At 38.5% G+C, this 26438-nt stretch overlaps 1 protein-coding gene across 4 annotated transcripts; it reads left to right on the forward strand.

Annotated features, from left to right (window-relative positions):
- Positions 1 to 1462: 1462 nt before the first annotated feature.
- Positions 1463 to 26050, forward strand: LOC141900774 (multifunctional protein CAD-like). Of its 4 annotated transcripts, none has more exons than XM_074787801.1 (40): positions 1463 to 1566; positions 2613 to 2753; positions 6760 to 7029; positions 7122 to 7264; positions 7461 to 7602; positions 7776 to 7947; positions 8140 to 8325; positions 8572 to 8673; positions 8765 to 8915; positions 9007 to 9372; positions 9595 to 9816; positions 10556 to 10744; positions 11392 to 11625; positions 11933 to 12070; positions 12449 to 12625; positions 12709 to 12791; positions 13127 to 13373; positions 13454 to 13552; positions 13640 to 13741; positions 13817 to 13939; positions 14478 to 14660; positions 14742 to 14960; positions 15535 to 15885; positions 16134 to 16238; positions 17781 to 18026; positions 18110 to 18194; positions 18588 to 18754; positions 18933 to 19097; positions 19292 to 19625; positions 19964 to 20079; positions 20393 to 20807; positions 21379 to 21435; positions 23063 to 23232; positions 23330 to 23407; positions 23779 to 23920; positions 24485 to 24555; positions 24644 to 24769; positions 24935 to 25093; positions 25265 to 25366; positions 25714 to 26050. In XM_074787801.1, exons 2-40 carry the CDS (start codon positions 2663 to 2665, stop codon positions 25909 to 25911), a joined length of 6726 nt encoding a protein of 2241 aa, XP_074643902.1. In that variant the 5' UTR covers positions 1463 to 1566; positions 2613 to 2662; the 3' UTR covers positions 25912 to 26050. The 4 variants fall into 4 exon arrangements, with proteins under 4 accessions (XP_074643902.1, XP_074643904.1, XP_074643903.1 ...); XM_074787802.1 differs by lacking the exon at positions 1463 to 1566 and adding an exon at positions 2190 to 2304; XM_074787804.1 differs by lacking the exon at positions 1463 to 1566 and adding an exon at positions 2190 to 2304 and having other exon boundaries at positions 6768 to 7029.
- Positions 26051 to 26438: the final 388 nt, after the last annotated feature.

The following is a 26438-nucleotide window of genomic DNA, read 5'->3' on the forward strand; positions in this document are numbered from 1 at the left end:
TGGTTCACTTTATTCAGCATATCATTTATTGTCGGTTTCGTTACTTCGTCAAGGATGGCGAAACTAGCACCAAATACACCCAGTGCAGGTCCCAGTTTTGGAGCTACTTTCGCAAAAGAGGACGCGAATTTACTAACTAGATTAAGAGAATGCATACTAAGAGACGCAGTTTTAGCTACTGGTCCGAGAATTTTGTTCATGAAATTCACTTCTAATTCTGCTTTTGGCGCAGTTATTTTGCTGGGCGTGATAGCCTTTCCACCCGGTATATAATGTGTGAAACTACATCCATCACCCTCGAAGCCGTCTACTCTAACTTGGTAAGTTTTGCAGCAACCACGAGCGATACACAAAGCCAGCAACAGCAAGCTCACTGCTATTTTACCTGTCATCATCCTGTTAAACGAAACATATATTTTGCATAATCGCATGGAATTTCATTCATATCTGTTAAACTATTTCAGTTTTCGTGTCATTTATTGATCCGAGCTCAACAAAACGCCCGTCTAAGAAGAATATATCTGTCAATATCATTTCGAAAAAACCGTTGGAGAAATATGATCTGATATAATTTAAAACATAAGCGGAATATCTGTATTCCATGAAATACTAATCAAATGTTGGCTTAACAAATATGTCCCTATCAACACGACACCCCAATCTTGAGAATGTTTTACACTAACCTGCAGCAGATGTTGCCTTAGTCTACAGTAAATGAACGTATGAAAAAAAGAATTCCCCATTGGTCTCTTTATACAGCGGATCGTGATAAACGAATCGAAACGACTTATGTAGCCAAGGCTGGTAGTCAAAACAGACTTTTTTCGCTGTTTTTGTTAACTGATATATAATAGTCCTGCTCCGATAAACATGGCACCTATTTAGGCTGTATGAACTTGGGTTCACCTCCGTCAGTTTTCTTCAGAAATATACAAAATTTGTTTGAGATTTTAGTAATTGTCTAACAATTTGGACAAAGCTTAGTCCATTTGTAGTAGACATTCCAGTAAAACACTGACTATAGTCGAATCAACGCTAAAATCCGTCGTGTACACTGTAGATAAATGAAGAAATCCCACACTTGTGGGATTCCTTCATTTATACACTGACTATAATTTGCACCACAAAGTGACACCACTGAATCCCAAGTAAATCACTACCAATCAAAAAGTGCCCGGCCCGCCCCGTGGACAAATTGCTATCATAAGGTTAAAGTAAAGAGCTTCTTTCAATCAATTACATGTTTCTATAGACCTATATGTTTTCCCTTTTCAAATTGTCGAAATTTTTTCGCTATTTGTTTTTGAGGTTTTTGTGCCTTTTTCTTTTTCCGCCAGCTCGTGAGCGCATGATGAGCGATGAATAAAGTTTGAATTGCCCAACATCAGTTCTAGTCCGTACACGCATCCGCTATCAACGTCCGCGTTTTAGCACCCATAAACGTAGAATTATTATTAAAACAACAACGTGGTTGGGGTGTATATGATTCCATCCTACTGAAATAATAAACAGCTTTATCAATTTATGCACTTTACTGATTAACATATCCACGATCTACAATTCTTTGTGAGTATCGTTGGATGGTTTATATTATCTCTTTAGCAGTTGTCAGTGTATTAATTCAGTGTGACGTAGTAGATAAAGTCAGTCATACTTAGTTTCACGATCGGATATTTTCACAAACCACAGTCAGGAATGGGAAGGTCATTTTTGTATGCAATCTTCGTCAGCCAATTTGACTGACGAGTAATTTGCCTGGCATTTCATTGTCTCTTAAGATATCCGTCTAATTTTTGTTGTAATCGACGCACAACAGATTCGTAGTTTGATACCTATAACACCTCACCTGACGATCTTAATCCATGTGCAAATCGGCCGTAAAAGTGAGAGTAAATTTCCGTTGAGTCAACAGCTGCCATTTTGAAAATTACTGGAGGTGTTGGCACCTGTGGACTGAGGCCAGGACAACAGCACAAACTATCGTAGCGAAACGACGAAATTGAAAAAAATTAAGAAATCAACACTTATTCACATTTTTCTTTTACCAGAATTTATTATTTCTTTATTTATTATGGAAAACACGAAGATTTGAAATATAAGTCGGAAAACCATCAAAAATAAAAATTGTTGTTTCGTCTTGGAAGTTTTATATAAATCCTTGTAGGTCCCCTTGGCTTATCATGCCACATGTGCAATACAGAGAAAGGGCGGCCAATGGCGAAATTTGTGGAGAAATTAATTAATTTCTCAAAATAATGTTGATTAATCACTGGAAACATACATAAAATTGGATTATTTCGAAAGGTACCTGTGTTAGTTTGTGAATTAAGCCATTAATTGTGGACTGAAGTGAATAGAAAGTATATTTTTGAAGTGTTACTTTTTTCAACCGTGTTTTGGTCCTTTACCTTGTCATCCCTAACATTGGTATAAGCCCATCCGATTATAAAAAGCTTACCACCAACGATTAGGTAACTAACTAGATATTCCCGTAACCGGTACTCCACTGACCACACAAGTCAAAAATATGTAGGCCATTATTCCATCTCGTGAAAATCGACAAATGAAATCAGTAATAATTTTTAGATTAATTTATGAAAATTGTTTTATAGGTATATTAACTGGACACTCGTTATTAGAGAAACAAAAAGGAAGAAGGGCTATGACTCATCAGGGTAGGCTTATTCTGGAAGACGGCGTAACTTATTCCGGAACCGTGTTCGGGTCGCCAGAGAATGTTGCCGGAGAAGTGGGTAAGTAAGGCCGAGATAAACACGCCGCATAAAGTCACGGTAGGCCTATGAAGAATGTTCATTGGTGGGCGTCTCTAAAAATTTAATCAGGATTTCAGAAAAACAACTGTCAAATGCCATGGTTTAAATGTGAATCATTCTGATTAAAACTATTGATTATAAGTTTATGTTTTGAAAGCTTATATTTTCACTTCAATAATAAAAAGAATGCTCAGGCTATTTTTACGACGCCGTAGACGGTCGACACCAGCCATATTTACGACGTTTCATTCTTATTGGCTTGTTCACGTTGCGCATGAGCACTAGGGTACGCGACTTAGAAAATTCAAGGCAAGTGTTGAGATTAGAGTTAGAGAAAATAGAGCAGACAGAGCGAGACTCGAACCCGGGCCAGTAAATTACTAGCGCAGCATCATATCACTAGACCTCCGACCTCGCTGAAAACCAACCTAATGTTTTAACTAAATATAGCCTCACCTTACCCTTATCCTATCCCTAGGGGGTAAAGCGGACCCTAACCCTTTAGACCCTCTTCTCACCCTCTTGACACTCCTCTCTAGATCATAATCCTAAATTCAAAACCGTCAAAATATAAAACTGTCATAAATATAGAATTTACGACGCCGTTAATATAGCCACTTAGTAAAAAGAAAGCAAGTAACAAAATTTTATTTAGTCTATGATTCCTCTTCAAGTCCCGTCATGCAGGTGTTACCAACGACAAACATATCAAAATATGCTCATTTGAACTCGGCGAAATTTTGTTTATTCAGCGGGTGGGCGGCCATTCGTTTTTGTCTGAAATTTGTCTGACCCTCATTTGAACTGGGATCTCGGTGCAGACCATGAACTGTTCGAGGTTAAAGTTAGTGTAATATTTTTGACAATATATACTTAATGATTTGATGGTGAGCCACAGGGCCGTTGGACCTTTATTCCAGTTAACATACTACCAGTAGGGCCAACCCTATTGACCTTTCCCCGACAGATTTGTTTTGTAATATATTCTGTTATTATATCATATATAAGACTATCTGAGCTGAAAGTACTTTACAACTGTAAATTACCCTGTCTTTCAGTTAAGTTTTTGACATGAAATGTTTAATTGGTGTATGTTTTAGAATTAAAGTTTGTCTTTTGCAGCATGATTTTGGACTTCATAATTTACAGTCCAGTCATAGATTTAACTTGAAATTGAATTCTTTCTGGATCTTTCAATCATAAATAGATTTGCCCTAGCCTACCAGTGAGGTCAAAGCAGTCATCCATATTTGGTTTTTTCTTTACCGGCAATTGACCAATTGACCTTTCCCAACAAATTAAATTCAGCATTCCTTAATTATATCTTGTCAGACTAGCTGAACTGAAATTTAAAATGGTAATATTTTTTGACGCCTTTTAAAACGTTACCATTATGAAACCTAAACAATGATAACCATTCAGCGTCATTTTACAAACGACAACCGTAAATCGATGTGCAAAACGTCACAGGTCTATGCGTACACATACAAGCTATTTGGCAAAATATTATTGACAAAGATGTAGAATGGCTTCCTGTGATTATATAATGAGCTCTATTTGAACGTCGAAATGTTATATTGCATTGAATATCATTAGAAGACGCAATGTAATAGTAAAGGATGTATGATTATATCAGAAGCGGCAGGCATAAATAGAAATGATAAGTAAATTATTCGGTCAAAATGGCGGATGTATACACGATTTGGAAGTCTGATATAAAAGCATGACCCTGACATGGGGAATCTGGTGGAATGACGAAGCTATCTACGATCTGTGTAGGGCCGGCGTGAATTTCATCGGCGGCTACAATCAGTCAATATAAAAATGTGTTACATATAATTTCAATATTCAAATGTTTTAGTAAATATGTTCGATAAAAGGGTTTCATGAGATTAGCAATATATAATAGCATAGCTGTCATATACGGCTCTATATCCTCTGATGGCATGTGTATTAGGTGACAATTCAATTCTTTATTGATCCTTATAACATATAAAATTCAAATAAATAACAAATAGAATTCCCAATTCAATAAAATACAAATTTCAAAATAAGAAAATACAACATACAAGACATACGTGTAATTCAGACAGGATAACATAAACAAAATATTTTAAATGACAACGTCTACTTCAACCCACTAAAGAGGATATCGAGTGACAGCTAAACCGAGAGCAGGGACCCCGGGCCGGCTGGCTAGGCCACACACACGATATGCTCAAAAGGTAATGGCGAAGCGGACATCAGAAGAGCTCTTTTCTCAACCATGGAGGCAATGAAGTTGCAGACCAGCTTAGAGGCAAAAGTGAATGAAGTCAGTCGCAAGTTATCCATTATCGAAAATGAAAAAAAATTAAATGAAACCACTACTACAGTCGAAGACCTGTATCATCTACCCAATCGCCAAATCTCTTAGATTTCTTAAAACTTCGATTTCAAATTTGCAATTCCACATTAGCTTATCCCAAAAATTCTACATTTTTTTTGCAGGCGTCAAATAATTTATTAAAATTAATTTTCTTGTTGGGAGTTTACTGTCTGCGTTCCATACAATTGCCTCGTTATTTGCCCTTAGCTTGAAAGAGTGAAGAAAGATTCAAAGGTTTTCGTTGTTAGGATTGTACAATAATTTGAACTTATGACAATGAAAATTATCCAAAACTTCTGAGAGATAAGATCACTACTCCATGTATACCTTTCATATGTACAGGAATCCTATTTGAAATCATAATCGTCCATTCATTTATTTACTACGAATATTACGAGTGAACTAGACTTTCACCTATTCCTCAATATCTATTGATGAATTATTCAGAAAAAAATAATAAATGCATGATAAATTTAGCGGCATTGTTTTTTCGCGTCGTAGATGGATGAAAATGAGATCGGTGTGGTGTCTGACATTTTAAGAGATACTCTGAGTTGTTTTTCTATAGAATGAAAGTTTCTAGAAAAATCATTCGTAAAATAGGAGAGCGCACAGGAAGGGCAATTAGTGCAATCAATACCATAACTTGACCCTTATTCTAAAAGTAGAACTAACCCTAAGTTCATTCAATGAAGGTAACCAGGGGGACCTGATAGTTATTATGAACTCATTAGGATTTTTGAAGGTGTTTGAATGTTCAAATAAGCTTACGACCAATAACAACTCGGGCCATGCGTCGGTGAACATTGGTCATGATTAAATAGACTCTTTACAAATGTCACAGTTTATTTGATTAAAATGCCCAAAAACTCCTTTAAAACTACTCCAATTTTGAGAAATAGGCAATTAGAAATTTTTGTCTAGTTTTAGTTGAACAGTAAACTACGCCTAAATCAGAAACCACTAATGAAACCACTGAACTAATAACCCTTTCAGTGCTGACTATTAATACCCTATAGTGCTGGGGATAATTTGAAAATTTTGAAAAATTCCACCCTAGTGTGTTGAATAATGGGAATACCATTATAGTGCGTCTACACTGCGGAGCAGATTTGATTAAATCAGAAACCACTTATGAAACCACTGAATTAACCCTTTCAGTGCTGACTGATTAATACCTTATAGTGCTGGGTATAGTTTGAAAATTTTGAAAAATTCCACCCTAGTGTGTAGAATAATGGAAATACAACTATAGTGCGTCTACACCGCGGTGCAGTCTATCGTTAGTTACTAATATTTCACTAAGTTTGACAGGTGCTACCATCTTTCAATAGAGATAAAAACTAATTACATCAATACACCGCAGTGCGGTGTACTAGCAAAATCCATCACCGATTCATACACCGCACTGTGGTGTATACGCACTGAAGGGGTTAATGGTATACTGAGATAAATAGTACCGATTTAGGAAGTGTCTTCAGTAATAATAAGCATATGAAAGTGAGGCAGACGCTTCCCAGAAATTTTCTCCTTTAAAACGCCTTATATCCAGGAATGATTGATATGTATAAGGTTCATCTGTTAGAAGATACTGATTTTTTCGCTTTGAACCCGAAGTTTTTCAGACCGGTATGGTAGGATATGCTGAGTCGCTTACGGATCCGTCGTACAATTCACAAATTCTGGTTTTGACTTATCCGCTGATCGGTAACTATGGCGTTCCTGCGTACGAGAAAGATTCGCTCGGGTTGGAGAGATGGTTCGAATCGGATAGGATTCACGCCATGGCGTTGATCGTCGGAGATCTGTCTGCTGAGCATAGTCATTGGGCTGCAGCAAAATCATTGGGAGACTGGTTGAACGAATACAAAGTGCCCGGTCTGTATGGTAAGCTACAACTGTAGGCTTAAAGAGCAGTGTGGGTGGGTGATTTATTACATTTTTAATATTACATTTTTACTGAATTATATATAATTTAGGAATTGATACGAGGGCATTGACGAAACACATACGAAAACACGGCAGCATGTTAGGGAAAGTGATAATTGACGATACCGATCCGGAAGAAATTCCATTCCTGGATCCAAGTAAAATGCATTTAGTCGAAGAAGTTTCGTTGAAAGTAAGTGTAAATTATGGTAAAAACATGAACTGTAGTAGTATACCAATTCGACGTAGTCTCCAATTTACCCAGTATTACAAACAAATTACTACTTTTCAAGCAAATCATTACAACACAATTTGTAGCACTTGCATAATCAGCGTGTTTGTTTTTTTTTTGTTTGAGGCGACCTCTACCCAATTCTAATCTATTGTAGAAACCAAAAACATACAATCCAAGCGGCGACATTAGGATATTAGCGGTTGATTGTGGTATGAAAACCAACCAAATACGTCTGCTGTGTCAGAGAGGAGCGTCGGTTACTGTCGTGCCATGGAATTATGCATTCAAAAGTGAAGGTTAGAATCTTAATGTTTTCTGATATTTTAGATACCGCGCACAGCTTTATAGACCAGTCATTGTAGCCTAGTTAATTCCTGGGCTAAAGATAGATTCTGAACTCAATGATTGTTATTACTAAAAATACATAAAGAGTTGATATGACTTAGTTTGTACGTATTTTCCGATGTAGAGTACGATGGTTTATTCTTGAGCAATGGACCCGGGGACCCCGAACAGTGTATAATAACGATAAACCACATCAAACGCGTTCTCGCAGAGGAACCATGTAAACCTATATTCGGTATCTGTCTCGGTCATCAGCTGCTGTCTCTAGCCACTGGCGCAACTACATTCAAAATGAAGTAAGTTTGATCAACCCAAAATAGTTGTGACCTTTGTATGAATTTGAGCACAACTTTTAGGCGCTAATAAGCAACGTTCTTTGCTTTTAACTTCTCAAAAACCCTTAGCTAAATAGTTTTGAAGTTACAACTGTAAATGAGTAAATGATTCTTAAGTTAATTTTTGTCTTCGTTTGTCTCGGAATTGATCAGGTACGGTAACCGCGGACACAACCAGCCCTGTTCGCACGCCGGTACAAATCGTTGTTTCATTACGACGCAGAACCACGGTTACGCCGTTGACCCGAGAACGTTGCCTAGCGACTGGTCGGTGCTGTTCACTAACGAAAACGACAAAACTAACGAAGGCATCGTACACAATAGTAAACCATTCTTCACGTAAGTTGGCAGACTTTTGATAAAGCTACTAATTGAAGTATTGAAAATAAGTGAGTTGAATGTTCTAATTTTGCTCAATTTATGGGTTGTTGATAAAATGCATTTACCGTAGTCATCAAAATCACTATTACGGTTTTATTACTGTTTTGCAATAACCACAAATGATGGTATTGGTTATAACTTTTACAAAATGAATATATCCATGTTGAAACATTCTGAAATGAAATGTTTGCTGGTGATTTCTAGGACCCAATTTCATCCTGAACACATGGGAGGACCTAGAGATTTAGAACTCTTGTTTGACGTCTTTCTCGATCAAGTTCGCGCGCACATGACCAAATCGGATAAGTACGTTAAGATGATGAATCCATGGAAAAGATTCGAACGTTTTCAGTTAACGAATCAAAAAGTGATATATGAAGTATGTTCTTCTATTCAGTTTAACAGTGAAAGCACGATTGAATGTACGCTTGGAGTATAAACAGAAGCCGTATGAAAAACTTTGTCGTCCTTTCAAAAAGATTCTGATCCTTGGATCGGGTGGATTGTCGATCGGACAGGCCGGTGAATTTGACTATTCGGGATCACAGGTCTCTATTTTGAATCCGCTCTCTCTGTTTCGTTAGTCTATACGATGAAAATGTCCACATCTGGAAATGTTTTCTGTTATTCTACCAACAGGCTATTAAAGCTATACAAGAAGAAGGGTTGCAAACTGTCTTGATCAATCCGAACATAGCTACGGTGCAGACATCGAAAGGAATGGCAGATAAGATCTACTTTTTGCCACTAACGCCGGACTACGTCGAACAAGTGATTGAGTCGGAACGGCCGGACGGAATATTGCTAACGTTCGGCGGCCAGACGGGATTGAACTGCGGAATTAAGCTACGCGACCGCAACATATTCGAGAAGTACAACGTGACCGTGTTAGGCACGCCTGTCCAGTCGATAGAGTGGACTGAAGATCGGAAGATATTCGCGGAGAAAATGCAAGAGATCAATGAGTTTGTCGCGCCAAGTGAAGCAGCTCATTCTACCGAGCAGGTAATTTTGAAATGACTGCTGAACTTGTCCTTTCAATCCCAATCTTATTGTCATGGATTAGTTCATATATTCAAGAGGATTGTCTCCAAGGGAAAGCTCAAAATTTAAATTTTACTTGAAATTATTGTATATAGAGTATTATAGTTGCTTTACGTAAGATTAAAATCTTGTGTAGCATTGTGAACAAGTAAATACAGCTTCTTTGTCTGCGTTATTTTGTAGACGATATCGGCGGCTAGGAAAATCGGTTTTCCGGTGATGATTCGTTCGGCATTCGCTCTCGGTGGTTTAGGATCCGGTTTTGCGAACACCGAAGATGAGCTAAGGAAGCTGGCGACCGCGGCGTTCGCTCATACGAGTCAAGTACTCGTCGATAAATCGTTGAAAGGTTGGAAAGAAGTCGAGTACGAAGTCGTCCGAGATGTCAATGATAATTGTATTACGGTAAGTTATGTTTGTTTAGACGGCCGCATCGACTAAACATCTTATTGGTATGAAAAAGTTTCCACTAATGTTGATGCGTTGCCAATCGGAGTCTAATGAACTTCTCTATGCCTCAGAGCTGCAGATTGAGTCTATAATGCGTATAAGTATTAGATTATGGGGAAAATTTATGAAGATACTGTGGGAAAGAGGTAGAGAATATTTTTCCAGTAATACTATCAGTTACCATATTTCCTGGCCAAGATTCTAGCCTCAGGGGCCAGTTGCACAGTCGTGACCTAAGTCTGAAAGTGGTCTTAAATCTTAAGACTGGTCTTAAGTTGTTAGATTGGCTCTAGAACTAAGTTGGTCTTAGACTGGTCTTAAGTCTAAGCCATGAATATGCAACAGGGCCCAGATTTTTAAACCCCCAAAACATCATTATCGGCTTATCGGACGGATACGATCTGAACTAAAAAAAATCGCTTGCGGATCCATATCACTATATTGCTCCTTATGATCTTCAAAATTAAGAAGAGCGTCCATATTAATTTGAGGTCACTATTTACTACCAATATTCTATTTTTAACTATTTATTAATCAAATCAATCACTGTTATAGTGACCCTTACAAACCCACAATACCTGCTGGGAATGAAACGGAGCGTTTGCTTGTTCAGTTTATATTGTTAACTACTCAGGTAGGTAGGCGCGGTCGTATCATCCATTGACGAATACTTATCCGCGTATTTATTATGTAGGTTTGTAACATGGAGAATCTGGATCCGCTGGGAATCCACACCGGTGAATCGATAGTCGTCGCGCCGAGTCAAACTTTGACGAACGTCGAGTATAATTTGCTTCGTTCGACGTCGATTAAAGTGATCCGTCATCTCGGGATCGTCGGCGAATGTAATATCCAATACGCCTTGAATCCCGAATCACAAGAAGTAAGTCCATTTTCAATGCGATGCTGGTGGTATTTTTAAGCTCTGTAACTTGTGTAATTATGATGAAATCCGTTTATCTGTAATTAGTCTACTTCGGCGAGGTAATTACATTCATCATGCTCTTGCAGAATCTGGCAATATTCGTCAAAATAGGTACCTAATCATAATCTGAATAATATTGCACCATAAATAACTGTTGTATTTTTTCCTGTGATTTTATTTTATCCCGTTTTTGATACACCACCATTCTGCTTGATTTTGATTAATGTAATTGGTTACATGTATTGGACCCTTATTCTTGTACTGTCTGTCTGTGCGTCTGCCTTACAGCTACTTACTTCTTAGCTTCGTTAAATAGTAGGTCGATCTTGATGAAACTTGGGTACAATGTTAGAATTCTTGTCGAGTTCGAGCCTGAGCCCGAGAACGATTGTCGCCCATGTCTATGTATTTTTGTGCTTAGTGCAATGTAAATACTTATGGAGCGATTAACTAAACTGAAACTGGAAACAACGGTTCAGTGACAGTGGTTCTGTTTAGTGGTTGGTTTGACCTGGGAAGTCATTGGGCGTATGAACCCTCATTGGCTTCGGTGTTAGCCATTGATAGCAAAAATATTAAGCAATGTTATTTTCATTCGATTTCAGTATTTCATCATCGAAGTGAACGCACGATTGTCTAGAAGCTCTGCTCTAGCTAGCAAAGCTACTGGTTATCCGCTTGCTTATGTAGCAGCTAAACTGGCTTTGGGTATTTCATTGCCCGTGTTGCGTAATAGCGTTACCAATGAAACGACTGCTTGCTTCGAACCGAGTTTGGATTACTGCGTCGTGAAAATACCACGTTGGGACCTGAAGAAATTCTCACGAGTCAGCACAAAGGTAAGTCTTTGTCGATACATAAGCCTATACTAGATGGCAAAACTGAGTCTAGACTCAACAAAACTTGAGATTTATATATAAGATTTATTCAACAGAACTGAAGATTTATTTACGAGGCGCATGTTTTCAAAAATATGATTCTTTGGGGTAAACTGGAAATGTAATTTGGAAATGTGTGCTTAGGTTAGACCCGCACCATGTCATTGAAGCCCAAAAACTGGAAAGAAAACCAATCATTATTACACCACGATGAAAGCAGTATTGTGTGACATGACTTTTTCAATGTAATGCCTATTATTGTTGCCAGATTGGAAGTTCGATGAAAAGTGTTGGTGAAGTAATGGCTGTCGGCAGGAAGTTTGAGGAAGCCATTCAGAAAGCTCTGCGAATGATGGACGAGAATTGTAATGGATTCGACCCTTACTGTCAGGAGCCTACGGAAGAGGTAAGAAAATAAAAAAGACGACTTTTGAAACCAGGTTGTAATTAGCTGAGTTAGCGCTTACAAATTACTTAAACAAAGAAAAATTGGATAAAGTGACTAATTTTCCTGTCAAGCTTTACTCAATGAAATGGGGAAAGTTCTCGCTTCCCTATGGCATATAAGCCTCGAAAGAAGAGAAAGTTTTTACTAATACATAATAATATGTGCGGTCTTCTGCAGCAAAGATAGCAGGGAAAATATCATGGTAAAGTTTTGGATCGTTTGACATCAGAAATAATGTTCGTGCAGCAAGGAGTATTTCTCTTGTAGCAAAGTTGCTTACTAGTACTAGTCCTACTTTCATTGATTACCAGTACCGGTACTATTCTGGCATTTCAGGAGTTAAAGGAACCAACCGATAAGAGAATCTTCGTTCTGGCGGCTGCGCTAAAAAAAGGATGGGATATCGACCATTTGTACGAACTTACCAAAATCGACAAATGGTTCCTTTATAAACTGAAAAATATCTGTTCGACGTTGACCGAACTGGAGCAGCTCGGGGAATCATCCGGATTTGTAAGTAACTGTGTAAACGATCATCGTACTTGAACATTGAATGAAAACGAATTTGTAGTTCAACTGTTACGTGTCGTTTTTAGAATAATACCGTTCCACGAGATATGCTCTTGTATGCTAAGCAAACTGGATTTTCAGATAAACAGATAGCGATTGCCATTAAGAGGTAGGCATATACACAATTCTTACTACCGGTAATTCGAATAGGTTTACTGTTGAATTTGATTGTGGTCCAGCTGAACAGTTGTATGTTAGGTATAACTGCAGATTCAAAATACAGATATATTTTGCTATAGAATGATATGTTGACCATCAACTGTGGTTCTGCATCATGTTTATATATATATATATATATAACGAAAATGCAACGTAATTGCATCAACCATCAACTGTGGTTCTGCATCATGTTTATATATATATATATATGCAACGTAATTGCATCAAATTTCGATCCTGATGAACGAACCGTTGAGCTATAAATAAATGCCGATCTTTTTTCAGCACTGAGCTGGCTGTTCGCGAGGAACGCGTGAGCAAAGGTGTGACGCCGTGTATCAAACAAATCGATACGGTCGCCGCCGAATGGCCCGCTACGACGAATTACCTGTACCTCACGTACAACGGTACGACGCATGATATAGAATTCCCCGGTGGATACGTGATGGTCATCGGATCAGGCGTGTATCGAATCGGTAGCAGCGTCGAATTCGATTGGTGCGCCGTCGGTTGCATTCGAGAATTGCGAAAGGTACGTAAATCTGAAACCAGGACTGTTTTACGTTGATCCGACCCGGTTAGACGTTAGCGGTGTCTATATTGCTTTTTCAGCTCGGAAAGAAAACCATAATGGTTAACTATAATCCAGAAACGGTCAGTACCGATTACGACATGTGCGACAGGCTGTATTTTGATGAAATTTCATCCGAGGTAAATTCCTAAAAACCATATTAATATAGTACAAAAATTCTACCGGCCCGTGAAGAAGACTGAAATATCGTTCATTCGTTTATATAGATCGTTATGGACATTTATGATTTGGAAAACCCAGAAGGAATAATACTATCGATGGGCGGTCAGTTGCCGAACAATATAGCTATCGATCTTCAAAGACAGCGAGTACGTATTGATATCGGAAATATAAGCTAACGTAAAAGCGGAATACTCATTGTCAGTATCTTCGGTTATTTTCAGGCAAGAATTCTAGGCACGGCGGCCCAGTCGATCGATAATGCGGAAAACAGATTCAAGTTTTCGCGTATGCTCGATACAATCGGTATATCACAACCGAAATGGAGAGAACTCACTGATATCGAGGTAAAGAAATTAATGATATGAAGTTTCTTAGATATCTCAAATGAATACATGATGCCAAATTCTTTCACGGGGTGGCTGGCCACTGACCTAAAAAAAACCTGGGAGATTTTATCAAATTTTCCAAAAACCTGGAAAACTCAGAGAAATCGAATAATGCTATTGACCATGGTCCAGTTGCCTGAAAGTTGGTTAGAGTAAACCAGTGGATAGTTGACATGGTGACAATTAGAAGTTCATTGTTACTATAGTATTTATCTGCCGGTTATCTTAAACCAACTTTTGAGCAACACTGTCCCCAGGTGCTTCTTAATCAGTATGTGATTCATTGAAAAATTAATTAATTGTAAGATTTTGAACCTAGAAATCTCTATGATTCTCTCCAGGGAATTTTGTGTAATGACTGAAAATCAGGGAAAAGTCAATTTGAAAAAGGACAGAAAAAGTGGCGCCACCCTGTTGAAATCAATTTGAGAAACTACTCGAAATACATGATGTTACATTAACTCAAAGGGTTATTCATAAACGATCTATATTATAGACGGCTAAAGCGTTCTGCGAAGAAGTCAGTTACCCATGTCTAGTTCGACCGTCGTACGTATTGAGCGGCGCTGCGATGAACGTCGCTCATTCTCCACACGACCTTGAAAACTACCTGAATCAAGCGACAGCTGTTTCCAAAGAGTATCCGGTCGTCATATCCAAGTTCATTCTCGATGCAAAAGTACGTCTGCTTGGTTGCGATCTTGAAGAAATATTTGTTCTACTTGTGAAAAATAATTTTAATGATATTCGATTGTTTTAGGAAATTGATGTCGATGCCGTGGCATGTGAGGGTGAGATGTTATGTATAGCCGTGTCGGAACACGTGGAGAATGCCGGAGTGCACTCGGGTGACGCGACACTCGTTTGTCCACCGCAAGATCTGAACGAGGAAACGTTAGATAAAATAACGAAAATTACCGCCGCGATCGGGCGAGCGTTGGAAGTTTCCGGGCCATTTAACCTGCAGCTTATAGCTAAGGTATGTATTTCAGCTTCGTGCCTCGCCAGTGACACTGTAGCTCCCTCTGGTGTGAGTTAAGCTGGAGGGATGGCAATGTAGTGTCAGACGAGAGAGACTAGAAACAGAATTCAGCTTGATCTTACAAATGCCCCAGATTTATTCTCACACAGATATTTAAACACTAAAAACCTCATTTTCTAATGAGTAAAGACAGTTTATTGACACGAACGTTTTCGGGATCATATCCCCTCATCAGGATATGATCCCGAAAACGTGTGTGTCAATTAACTGTCTTTACTCATTAGAAAATGAGGTTTTTAGTGTTATCGCTTCTATGGTTTTTGGGATACTTGAACTCTCTTCCTTAGATCTATTTAAACATTGCTGTCAATAAGAACGACACAGACCATGAATAGATATATAGCAGAGATATTGAGTTCAGTGAACATTTCAGTCACATTCACAATAACAGAGTTCAGTCACACTCCATAGGACTGGGTCCCGACCGGCAAATATAATGTTTCAATTCTTGTGCATGCAACGCAAATTGTTTCGATTGCTTGTTGAATAAATCAAAACTTCAAAATTTTAGGATAACCAGTTGAAGGTGATCGAATGCAACGTTCGCGTTTCCAGATCGTTCCCGTTTGTGTCGAAGACTTTGGATCACGATTTCATCGCGATGGCCACACGGGTAGTCGTCGGCGAAGAAGTCGATCCGATTAACGTACTTCGCGGCACCGGAAAGGTCGGCGTGAAGGTACCTGTGTTTTCGTATTCGCGTTTGGCTGGTGCCGATGTCTTGCTAGGTGTAGAGATGGCCAGCACGGGAGAGGTTGGTTGTTTCGGTAATGACCGCTACGAAGCCTATCTGAAGGCGCTGCTTAGCTCTGGATTCAAGATTCCGAAGAAGAACATCCTTCTTTCAATCGGTAGTTATAAGGTAAATAAACTAACCAACCATACTACTGGTTGAATATTTCAACCTTTCATGATTATTACAGCAGTTGATAGTGGTCACTAATGATTCAAAATCTTTCTTTATATGCGTTGAATGTAAATTTACTTGACACTTCTGTGAGGCTATTGTCCTGTTATGAAGTTTGAGCAATATGAATTGTGGCTGCCCTCGGTACATTAAATTTGATTTTGTGCCAATTATAAAAGCATTACAATTGCGTTGATTTGTAGTCGAAGAATGATTTGCTTCCATCAGTTCAAAACCTAGAAAGAATGGGATTCAAGTTGTATGCTAGCATGGGCACAGCTGATTTCTATGAAGAACATGGTATAAAAGTAAGTGATTAAAACCTAGGGCGTTTAGCCCTTTGAAGATAAATGTGGCAGTGATTGAAACTTGCATGTCTCTTCGGTAATGAATTTTGAGTGGATGTACCATACGTCATTATTGGGGCTTGACTGGTTGCCGGTGAATTCAATTCGTTTGTGGATATATACAAATTTAAGATAACCTAAATAATCCTCGATATAATGATAAATCATATTATTCATCGTCGATAATATTAGGCAATATTTATGTCATTTTTGATGGGTTTCGTCGTCAGACGAACCCATCTATGGCATCGTCGTCATGTCTGTCTGTCTGTCTGTCTGTCCGTCTGTGGATGTTTCTTTATGACACGATTTAAGCTGTTTGTGTGGACCGACAATTCTGTAATTTCACACAGGTATTCTCTACTTGATGTAGATGGTGCAGCTTGGTTTATATTTGATTCCGATGGTTATAAGTGCTCTAATTTGGTTAAAAGATAATTAACGTTACTCGCTAGTTCAAGCCGCTGTATAGCGCGTTGCTACGACGACGCTTGATCAACATACTGGTACTCGCTGTGTAATACTGAACACGTATATACCTGTAGATATTGATCGTACTAGCACTGGTTTTAGATAGCGCGCGCGCTGATCGGTCTTAACATTTCTCGGAACTGCTGTGCTAAATGCTGAGAGGCCGAATCTATGCGCAATCATTTATTGGGCTCGTCACATTTGATAGTGAATGGATAAATAACCGGTGTCAATGACGGTCGCTACTCCCCATCAGTTTAACTCATCAGTATAAGAAATAATTCTTTCGAGTTTTTTTTTTCAATCCCCGAAGTTGTTGTTACTATGTTGACCTCGCCGTTTTATAAGCTTACCGATGATTCTTCTAGTATTTTCAGGGTCACAAGACATGACGAAGTCGCAAAGTTTTGTACAAATTTCACGAAACAAACAATTATTTAGGCGGCACCTGATCTATTGATTAATTATGATAAATAATGTTTATTTCATTAAAAATTTGTTTTATTCAAACACTACTTTCATCGCACATAGCGTGATCGGTAGGCCCTACTATTCTACGGTAGGCCATGGACTCTTTCATGTGGTAGGCCTATTACAAATGATCCAATCCGCGCGTCCGTGAATAAGTGACACGTGGTGGGGCGGGTTGTGAGGAGCATCGAAACTAATCCGTCACAAATAATAGATAGAAAACAATACCTTAAGAGGTTAACTTTTATTGACATCATTACCAAATCAAAACCTGCACATCCTATCATAAATAGAAATTCTAAGAATTTATTTCAAAGAATAATAAATTACGTCTAAATATTGGGATTCGAACTCGTAGCATCGATTCAGGTGCCTTTCCCAAAGCGGGTATCCCGCGGGGAAAACCCATTACTATTTATATCGAGAATCGCCTTTTTGACAGCGAGTTCGGTGAATGAAACAGAAACAATTACACAGAAACCCATCATGGAAAGTTTCTTTCTGGTTCTTAAAGGCGTCACTAAACATTGAAGTTAGTTTTCTTGTTCTTTCTCTTATTAGATCCAGGCGGTCGACTGGCCTTACGAGGACACCGGTGAACAAAGCCAGAAAAACCAATCCCCTCAGAATATCGCTGAATTTTTGGCCGATAACCATTTTGATTTGGTGATCAATTTACCGATGAGAAACGGTGGTTCGAAGAAAGCGTCGACCTTCATGACACCCGGATACCGGACCCGCCGCATGGCTGTCGATTACTCCGTGCCGCTATTTACCGATGTTAAATGCTCGAAACTATTTGTCGAGGTAATTCGTAATTCTATTTATTCCGTGCGAGTCAAAGGAAACTTTGTTTTCATGAAATACTAACGACGTGGTTGTTACTGCAGGCTTTGAGAAGATTAGGTGTTCAAGCGCCGTCGATGAAAAGTACCACAGACTGTCTGACGTCGCAAAGATTCATTCGTTTGCCAGGTAAATGTACCGCCTTACCTCCTGGACTGGTGGATTGAGATTTTGATCAACCAGTAATCAAATCAGAATTCTGGAGATCAGCCGAGAGGATACACAATATCCATTTTAGATGAATATGAGAGAAATCCCACAATAATTCAGCCAAAGATAAAAGAATTTATATTTTTTGCAACATTTTGGCTAAAGACTATTAGCCATCATCAGTGGGAACATTGCTCAAAATATACTCTTCATTTTTGGCGGATTATTGTGGGATTTCTCTCGTAAATTCTTTAGGCCTATGTATCCGGACATTTCTGGAAATTTTGGAAATGCCACCTCTCAATAATCGAAGTGAACAACTGAGGAGTTGATCTGAGTTGCTTATATCTTGTAAAACTGATGTTCTTTTAGGATTGATCGATGTACATGTCCATGTACGCGAGCCAGGAGCTACGCATAAGGAAGACTGGTCATCGTGTACAGCTGCCGCCCTGGCTGGAGGTGTCACTATGATCTTAGCCATGCCGAATACTAATCCATCTATAGTTGATAAAGGATCGCTGATGTTAGTGCAGAAGGTAAAAGTCATATGATAATCCATTTGATCAGAATATTTGAGATGTATTCCAATTTACCAAAATTGGTTAGATCAGTCTTGCACCCATTTTAAATTCACTTGCTTTAGGCTATGTGCCTTGAAAAGCTTGTATGTAGTGAAATATGCTTATAATATTCTTGGATAAATTCTGTTTATAGCTGGCAAAAGCGGGTTCTCGTTGCGATTATGGATTGTTCCTGGGTGCGAGCAGCGATAATTTCCAGACCCTGCCGTCGATCGCGAGCAGCGCCGTGGCTTTGAAAATGTACTTGAACGATACGTTTTCGACGCTGAAAATGACCGACATGACATTATGGATGAAGGTAAGTATTACTTAACCGGCTTATGAATTGGATCTAAGCTTTAATATGTGAAAGCTTTACTAAGTGCAAACGACATTCCAGTCAAATTGCCGGGAAACAAGAACCTGTTTTTCGTTCTCAAATTTATTTTTCTATCGACGAAAAACATTTGTTCTGCATTTGATTATGGGCTGAATTCGTATATTCCTATGTAGCATTTTGAAAACTGGCCAAAGACGCTTCCAATCTGCGTACACGCAGAAGGCCAAACGACGGCTGCTATAATTCTGATGGCCGAGCTATTCAGCCGGTCGCTCCACGTTTGTCACGTGGCGCGACGCGAAGAAATCCTGATCATAAAAGCGGCGAAAGAACGCGGTTTACAGCTGACATGCGAGGTGTGTCCGCATCATCTATTCCTGACGAATACCGACCTCGAAACGATCGGCCCGATGCGAGGTCAGGTTAAGCCGCCCGTTCAAAGCGAAGAGGATGTTGTTGCGCTCTGGGAAAATATGGATATCATCGATTGTTTCGCTACGGATCATGGTATGTGACAAAATGTATTTTCAACTACAGCAGTTATTTAGTAATCATGAGCCAGTTGTAGTGCTGTAGCTTATTTCTATAAATAGTGAATTTTATAATGAAAATACATTACATTTAACAGAATTCTTTATAATGGGCCTCGGTTCCACTGTTCCACAGAGTTACCAGAGTTAAAACGAGTTCTCATTTTCGATCAGTCAAATCTGAACTCACATCTATGGAACTTGGTCCTCGGGTTTTCTGTTTGAGTATTTTCTGAATCGATTGTTGAAATCTTGATGAAACACTCGTACTTTATTGACGTAGCCTTTAAAATCTTATCGAATTGTTTTCACTAGCTCCTCATGCGGTCGAAGAAAAAGAAAGTGCCACTCCTCCACCAGGATACCCAGGTTTAGAAACGATGCTGCCATTGCTCCTTACTGCTGTCAACGAAGGAAAACTTACTATTGACGTAAGTAATTGCGCAGAGTCATATAACTGTCACTTGCCTGGAAATAAGGAAAAAGTTTCGGAAATTTTTTTTCTTCAAACAAGTCCGGGAAATTTGTAACGAAGCAAAAAATCAGGGAAAAGGAATAAACAATGCCATAGTGGTGAACCATTCCAACATTCCAGAGCATCGGTCCACAAACATAAAAAAATCTGACACCATAGTTAGATTTTGGCTAGATGAACCTAGTGTCCTGACTTCCTATCTTAAAGACTCACGAAAGCAAAGTATGTTGATTTTAGCCAGCATCACCTCGTTCTTGATTGTCTTTCAGGATATTGTTGATCGTCTGTACAATAATCCTCGCAAAATATTTAATCTGCCCGATCAACCAGATACGTACATCGAAGTCGACATGGATGAAGAATGGACCATCCCGAAGGCGATGAATTTCACGAAGTCGAAATGGACGCCGTTCGCCGGCCGCAAAGTGAAAGGCAGCGTGCGACGGGTTGTGCTGAGAGGCGACGTCGTTTACATCGATAATAAAGTGTTAGCGCAGCCGGGAACCGGTCAGGACATCCGCGCGATGCCTCACGCCGTCGCCGAGCCGATATCCGTTCAAGTAACGAGTGTGCCGGGAACTCCCGAGCAAATGAGCCCGAAGAAAATGATGCACGCGGCTGGCGACACGCCACGGTTTACTGTACCGCCAAGAATAATGCGTACATCATTCACCGATCATCACGGTAAGTACGAACCCAATACCGACTCCATTTTGGTACAGTCGCTTCCTAAATACGGCAGATATATGAAAGATAAGCTGGAAAATAGATTGCTTTTATACGTTATTTCGATAATAATGCTTCGTATATAATCATTATTCTTACATTTGATAAAAGTAGCAACCCTGCACTGACTCCATTTTTGTTTAGCCACTTATTACCGGGTATCAACCCGAAATACAGTGAGCATATGAAAGGGTGGCGAATGGAAAATAGGTTGCACCTATATATTATTCGATAAGAACGTCCCATGTACACTCATTATCTCTAAAATTGGATGGAAAGTACCAACCAATACTGGCCCCATTTTGGTGTAGCCACTTGTTATCAAATACAGCAGACATATGAGAGACAGGTTCAGCTGGCCAGATAATCAATTTCTTGTATCATTAATTTGAAAAAAATGCCCCATATTTGCTTATTATCCTAAAATCTGGTTTAGTTAACGGGGGAAAAAATGAAGGTGAAATTATATTTACAAAGTATATGCTTTGATATGCTCTGTATAATCAAAACATTATCGCAATTTCATTAGACGAACCATCCGAGTTTAATAACTCGAAGGTCGGCCTGTTTCCGATCCACGCTCAAGGTGAGAGTTGAATATCAATTCAGTAATCTACCAGTATTTATTATTCACGTATGTCATGTTTCCATCTGGTTAATGTTCTCTTGTTTGTACGTGTATGTAGCTCATTTTATCCACCGATGTCACTCATACCATAAGTCATTTCAGCTTGTCCTCCTTTGGTAATGGCCCCGCTACAAAGCTCCATAAGGGAATGCGCTGTTAACTTCTTTAATTGAGATATGTAGTATTTATTCCATTATGATTAAAGAAGTTAATTTTACAACAAAAATGTGTGTAATTTCATCAAAGATCAACTTGGTGTATGTCATTTTTGATAAATATTTTTGAACATTTTACTCTGTCTGTTCGTTCACTTGAAATTGTTGTCTGCTATGGTGGATGAAAAAAATTCTTAATATCTGAATGATTGGGATTTTATCCAACTAAATACATGTAACTAGGCTATGTCAAACATACAAGTGTACAATTCATTGTGCATTACAGTAATTATAGTAATTTGGACTGATGTGAAAAGCTCAAGATTTAAAATATTTTCAAATGTTCATGCCATATCATATTGGTCTGGTTCAGGTATTATATTATAGTAACAACATAGATCATCCGTGTCATCTATATGAGAATGACAACTATATAACAAAAACAATGTAGAATGTCTAGAAAAATCTATACGAGTATTAGAATGCTTGAAATCTCTCTCTTTGGCTGATGATGTATGAAATGTACATGTTATTACAAAGCTTCAAAGTAGATGAGAGTATTGCTTTAAGATCCACTCCCTTTTCCTTTATCGGCCTAGAGCCCTTTTAAAAGCAAACTTTATCACTGTTTTGCACAGTTCCACAGTTCCGAGTTAAGATTTGATTCTATATTAGAGTTGAAATGTTGAAAACGAACTGATTTTAACCCGGGAGTTAACTCAACTCACAACTGATTAATATTCGATGATAGGAGGTATGAAAGTACTTTTTAGATACTTTGGGGACTAAGTTCTGTACTTGCCGTCCGTGTTTGAATTTTAAGAATAGGCAAAATTGAATGAAGTGATGGTACAAACTTGATGGTCTGGTTCCCGTTAGGCCGATATGCATGTGAGAGAAATTTGTATCTACACAAGAAAAACTCAGGGAAAGCTAAATTTCAAAAGCTGGTTGCTCTAGTGTATAATCACCATTCCAATACCCATTAAAGGTCCCAATATTTTGAACAAACTGAATAATATAAGAGATGTTTACTTTCTTGGTACGTCAAAATGCTTGGGTGCTCGGTGTAATGACATGCACGTGAATGTACATTAAGAAAAATTGAAAATGTTAGGACTTTGATATATAAAATCCCACATTAGTAATGAAAAATTTAACCTGAAATGTTTCCTTGAGTTTCATTCAACATAAGTGGATTCATTTCATATTATTTCATATTATATAACTGAAATTGGAGAGGAGGGAACAGTAAAAAGTTCTTGCAAGTCTAGGCTTACAAGAAACTGGCCCCTTAACCCTTCCCCAAATCTAGTTTTCTCGCACACAACAATCACACAAATCACTCTAATAGTCTAATGTTTTGAACTGATCTGATTCACATGCCTGGCAATTATGAAATGTATACCGGTATTTCATTTGGTTTTCAGAGTTCCATACATCATCACCTCAACAACATGTTCTCCCATTGGCTGAGCCGTTACCCAAAAAAGACCAATCGGCTATTTCTCCGATACCCGGATATTTGAATTTGCCTCACTTCATTCCCGGTATCTCTAATGAACATATCCTTTCAGTGAATGAGTTTACCAGAGAAAAGGTACGTCAACTCCCATCCAAACTCGCGTGTATTTATCTGGTGAATTAGTTTAACACTTAACAATTGCAGATTGTTCAACTTTGTTTCCTTTTTGCAGTTGCATAACCTGTTTAATGTTGCTCACAGTTTCCGTATGGCTGTGCAAAAAGATCGTCCAGTTGATCACATTCTGAAGGTAATTTTATATTCTCTTTCTCCCTGGGTTGTATTCGCGCCACTTACTAGTTTTACATTTGTGGGCACTTACCTGGAAAACAGGATATTTTCAGGGAATTTTATGAAAAAAGCTAAAAATCAGGGAAAAGTGGCGGAAATTAGTTGACATTGCTAGATCGCACGTAAAATCTAACAGTTTCCATCTATGTTTTGCATGACTGCGTTAATTGATTGGATTCTTAGCAGATCAAGTCAGGGAAAACAACGTGTCGGGGAATAGTCAGGGAAAAAGCAAGTCAATTAAGAGTGGCCACCATGTTTTAGCCCTTTAGATACCTTTTTTGCAGCATTCACCAGTGTTGATTCAGTGGCAGATATTTTGTTTTTCAGGGTAAAGTCATGACGAGCATGTTCTTCGAATGCAGTACGCGAACTTCGTCTTCATTCACTGCGGCAATGCAACGTCTGGGCGGAACCGTATTACACTTCACTGAAGGAATATCATCCGTACAGAAAGGAGAATCATTTCACGGTATGATTTCTAGTTCAGTCTATTGATATTTTCGACCGACTGCGATAAGACTCTTCAGAGCTAATCCAAGTCTCACTCCTTGTCACATTATTCTTTGTTTTATACTCCTAGCCATTCCTTTCATAACTGGTCTTAGCTTTCTAACTCTTGAACTATCCCAGATGCTGTAATAGTTGGTTAAGGTGACGAAAATACAGTAGTCAGATCCAATCTTGCCGTATAAGCAGTAAAGTCAGGCCTTGATATATTTCATAACCTAAGCAGCTTTAATCATGCAAAAATCGACATCCAAGTCGGATCTGTTCGAGTTTGAATTCCGACCAACTCAGACAAATTTCTCTCATTCCTAATTCTTTCTGTGCCCAAGTTGGAATTCGTAACTTCCCCTGCACGGATTTCATTAGATCTCTTAAGTAATAATTCACATGTATCAATCTGGTTACCATTAAGAGCTGTAGCATTAAAGAGTTTCAGTGGATTTTGAACGAACCCTCCAAAAAAGTATATTTCCGCTCATGTTGAGTACAGTGTGTATAGTATGTTCTGTTATCATTTGGCTTTCAGACACACTTCATGTAATGAGTAGCTATAGCGATGTGATCGTTCTGCGTCATCCAACTGTAGGAGCCGTTGCGGTAAGTATTATCAATTCATCATTCTTTATTTCAGTAGTGAGGCAATAATGTGAGTTTATGTGCTAACTCCAATTATCATTTTATTCAGAGTGCGGCAAAAGTTTGTTCAAAACCGATCATCAATGCCGGAGACGGCACCGGCGAACATCCCACACAAGCATTACTCGACATATTTACAATTCGTGAAGAAATCGGCACAGTGAACAAACTAACCGTAAGTTCACCATATGATTAACTGTTAACTTTTCCATGAATGTGGTATTTGACTTAAAAGCAAGCAATGCTTTAGGCTCAGCCTTGCCAACATGAATTTAATAGGTCACGCTCAACGGTCTTTAGTTACATTTTACCAAAATGGTTTTTTATTCTATCGTTGTAGATCACAATCGTCGGAGACTTGAAACATAACCGAACGGCTCATTCATTGGCTAAACTCCTTACATTGTATAATATTACGTGTTTACGTTATGTGAGCACTGCTTCGCTATCGATGCCTCAGGATATCAAAGACTATGTCCGTTCGAAGGGTATCCATCAGGTTTGTAATTGCTTTATTCTTGTACTCCATGGCCTCAGTTGTGCGGTCCTGACTGAAGTTCTAAAATGGCTTCATATGTTGAGACTTGTATTATATGATGGATTAGATCGTTAAGAGTTATATGTGTCAATTATTTGTATATTTTGATGAACTGTCTTGTTCTGGTTATAGGAGGAATATGGAAGTATTGAACAGGTAATCGCTGACACCGATGTTCTATACATGACCCGTATCAATCGTGAACGCTTCACCAGTAAAGACGAATATAATAAGGTATTCAGTAGTTTCATTTTGAAAATGGAGGGTATTGGCCATCGGATATGGCCACCAAGGCAGCCATCTTGAATTTCCTGTTAGCACGATACACTCCGTCTTTCAATGAAGATTGGTGTGAAAATTAAGAAAGTTTATCTATTCCATACTTAAACCAACAATTCTTACTAAGTCAATGAACAATTAAGTAAGCTCTGGTGTTATCTATGAAATATACAATATGTCGTCATATCTTCAATTTCTTGCCCCTTTACTGTTTGCTTACCCTACGGAGATATACTTGTTGTTGCTATGTTCTAGTTACATATTGTGGGATTACTGAATAAGTTTATTGATCCATTTTCTAGGAATTCGGAAGGTTCGTAGTCACTCCGCAATTGATGACCCAAGCAAAGAAGAAGATGATAATCATGCACCCACTACCGCGAGTGAACGAGATAAACCCATTGGTCGACACGGATCCGCGAGCCGCTTACTTCCGACAGGCTGAATGCGGAATGTACGTCCGCATGGCTTTACTGGCCTTAGTTCTGGGCAAGTGGTAGAAATTACGCAATTCAAAGAATTCTACTTGATCAACACAGCTATGCTTGATTAGACATCACTCAAAATTAATCAATATTATAAATCCGGAGTGAAGCGGTCGTTCTTTGTGTTCTAAAAAAAAGGTTTACTTAAACCGGTCATCTCCTATAATGTTGACGAACGTAATGGAATTTTCATATACATGTAGATGAAATATATCTACAACTGACCATCTTCTGTGTTCAAAACAAGTGCATTAAATGCATAAATTCCTTTATATCGCAGTGCCAAAATAGTTTTCAAGGAAAATTACTTTCTTCATAGTAGATTGTATTACAATAGTCATAATACAGAATAAAATTTGTTCCACAGCTGCCCATTGAATTTGACTGCCATGTCCTAAGTTCACTATATGTAACCTTTTCTGAAAGAAGTAAATATCCGGTATGTCAAAATGAACAAGAACCATGAAATTGTTGTTGAAAACTTAAAAGATAGTATGATGTACTGATGTATTTCTGATTAAAAAACCAAAGATAGTATGATG

The sequence above is a fragment of the Tubulanus polymorphus genome, chromosome 2 (assembly GCF_964204645.1).
Source record: "Tubulanus polymorphus chromosome 2, tnTubPoly1.2, whole genome shotgun sequence".
Lineage (NCBI taxonomy): Eukaryota > Metazoa > Nemertea > Palaeonemertea > Tubulaniformes > Tubulanidae > Tubulanus > Tubulanus polymorphus.